Below are 1,849 nucleotides of genomic sequence, written 5' to 3' on the forward strand. Positions count from 1 at the left end.
AAAACTTTGAATCAATCTGACTGGATTATCTGGTGAACTGGAAAGTTCCTTGAGATGACGTGTTGTGAATTGGCGCTATAGAAATAAACGGAATTAAATTAACCTGGCCTTCGACGGGTCTACTTGGACCTCCATCCGTTAGAGAAAACACGTTACCGTTTACGGGTCAGAACCGTGACCACATCCAGACTCACCCAGGTTCTGTGAACTCCAGCTCCTCAACAAAAGCCCGAGGGCAGCGCAGCCGGCGGACGCCAGTCTTTAGAACCCGCTGTAGAGCCGGGCCCGTGTGGGTCAGACCCTCCAGGTCCACGCTGTGCCACAAAGACTCGTCAAACCTGAGACAGAGACACCAACCGGTTTTACTTCCTGGACTAAAAGATGGAGAAAGATCCGTTAGGACCTGCAAGCCCTGCTGGTTCTGTGTACTTTTATACGACTCAAATCTAAACTTATAACCAGTCATCTGGTAAAATACGAGCCTTAGTTTCCTGATTAGACCCAAACGCTGTAGTCCTGGTTTTGTCGATCATCACAGAACCTTTGAAAGGAGATCAGCTCAGGTTTAAAGACTTACGCCAGTCGGTTCCAGCGCTTACACACTGCAGAGACTCGGAGGAGGTCCTGCAGCGGGAGGCAGAAGTAGATCCTGAGGAGCAGCTCGTCTGGAAGATGATCCCAGGAAACACCTGCAGAGAGAAGAACCTGCATCATGACACAGAAACATCTGGAACCAGCTCCGGTTCTGATCCAGGTAAACCTCTGGATCCAAGCAGGAGGAGCTTCTCCCCACCTGATGAGGACTGCTTCCTCCTCCTGGACCTCCGGGCCAGAACAAAGTCGTTCTCCTTCCCCCTGGAGAGCAGCCGGGGATGCTTGGGTCTGGGGGAGCGCTGCAGGAGCAGCTCTGTGGGGGTGGACTCGGAGCCCAGGCCCCCAGAGAGCCAGCTCTTCCTCTTGCTCCTGGGGGGGTTCTGGACGTTCAGGCAGGGCAGCTCCTGCAGCGGACAGCTGGGTGGGTGCAAGCAGCTCAGATTAGTTTCACAAACTTAAAATAATCTCCCTGAGATTACCGTGTGGATCAGATCAGCTTTAATCCCAGCATTTCTGCAGGAAGCTGCTCTGTCCGCCATATTGATGCTGATAACAAGGAGGAAACCGCGCGAATTAGCGCAACAAAACCTCCCAGAAAGACTGAAACACGCTTCGACACAAACAGAAGGAGGTTTCTACTGGTTTTACGTGGTCAGATTATCCTGAAATAAAACGAAGAGGAGCAGATAAAACCGATGACTCACAGAGTCAACATTCAACATTTCAGCAGCCAGATTAAAACTACACACAGGATCGGAAAATAATCCATGAAAACCAGCCAGTTTAACTCCCTTCCTCCCGCCAGAGGAGTTTATGTAATCTGGTTAATCTAACCAGGGTTAGTCTGAGCTGTTCCCTCCAGATTAAACTGTCCCACCGATGCAGACAAAAGGGGAAATAAAAGCTTCCGGTTTCCCACCTGGCCTCGGACATCCCGGTTTTCCAGATTATTCTCTGTTTTTCTGTCGTTCAATCTGCGGTTTTACCCCGAACTTTGTCTCCGCGCTCCAAACTCTGACTCTTTAAACCTGCCGCCACCATACACGCGCCCTGTTTTCATGACGTAAGATGACCCGTCGTCACAACAGGACGTGGCCTCAGTGATGACGTATACCGCCACCTATCGAGCAGGAGGATGTATGATGGGATTATATCAGCGCTTTCTTTCTCTGGTTCCAGATCCTCCATCCATCCATCCATCCTTTCATCCTTTCATCCATCCATCCATCCATCCTTTCATCCTTTCATCCTTTCA

The 1,849-nt window shown here is 50.4% G+C and overlaps 1 protein-coding gene across 1 annotated transcript in view; it reads right to left on the bottom strand.

Moving 5' to 3' along the window:
* The window catches only part of skp2 (S-phase kinase-associated protein 2, E3 ubiquitin protein ligase), a 7,176-nt gene extending 5,510 nt beyond the window's left edge, over nucleotides 1–1,666 (bottom strand). The window contains exons 1-4 of the mRNA XM_015389291.1: nucleotides 1,514–1,666; nucleotides 794–1,011; nucleotides 578–689; nucleotides 195–338 (exon numbers count right to left, since the gene is read on the bottom strand). Of these exons, the coding sequence (XP_015244777.1) occupies nucleotides 195–338; nucleotides 578–689; nucleotides 794–1,011; nucleotides 1,514–1,527 (488 nt within the window). The 5' untranslated portion in view covers nucleotides 1,528–1,666. The remainder of the gene's footprint in view (nucleotides 1–194; nucleotides 339–577; nucleotides 690–793; nucleotides 1,012–1,513) is intronic.
* Nucleotides 1,667–1,849: the final 183 nt, after the last annotated feature.

The sequence above is a fragment of the Cyprinodon variegatus genome, unplaced genomic scaffold (assembly GCF_000732505.1).
Source record: "Cyprinodon variegatus isolate N-32 unplaced genomic scaffold, C_variegatus-1.0 Scaffold453, whole genome shotgun sequence".
In the NCBI taxonomy this organism is placed as follows: Eukaryota; Metazoa; Chordata; class Actinopteri; order Cyprinodontiformes; family Cyprinodontidae; genus Cyprinodon; species Cyprinodon variegatus.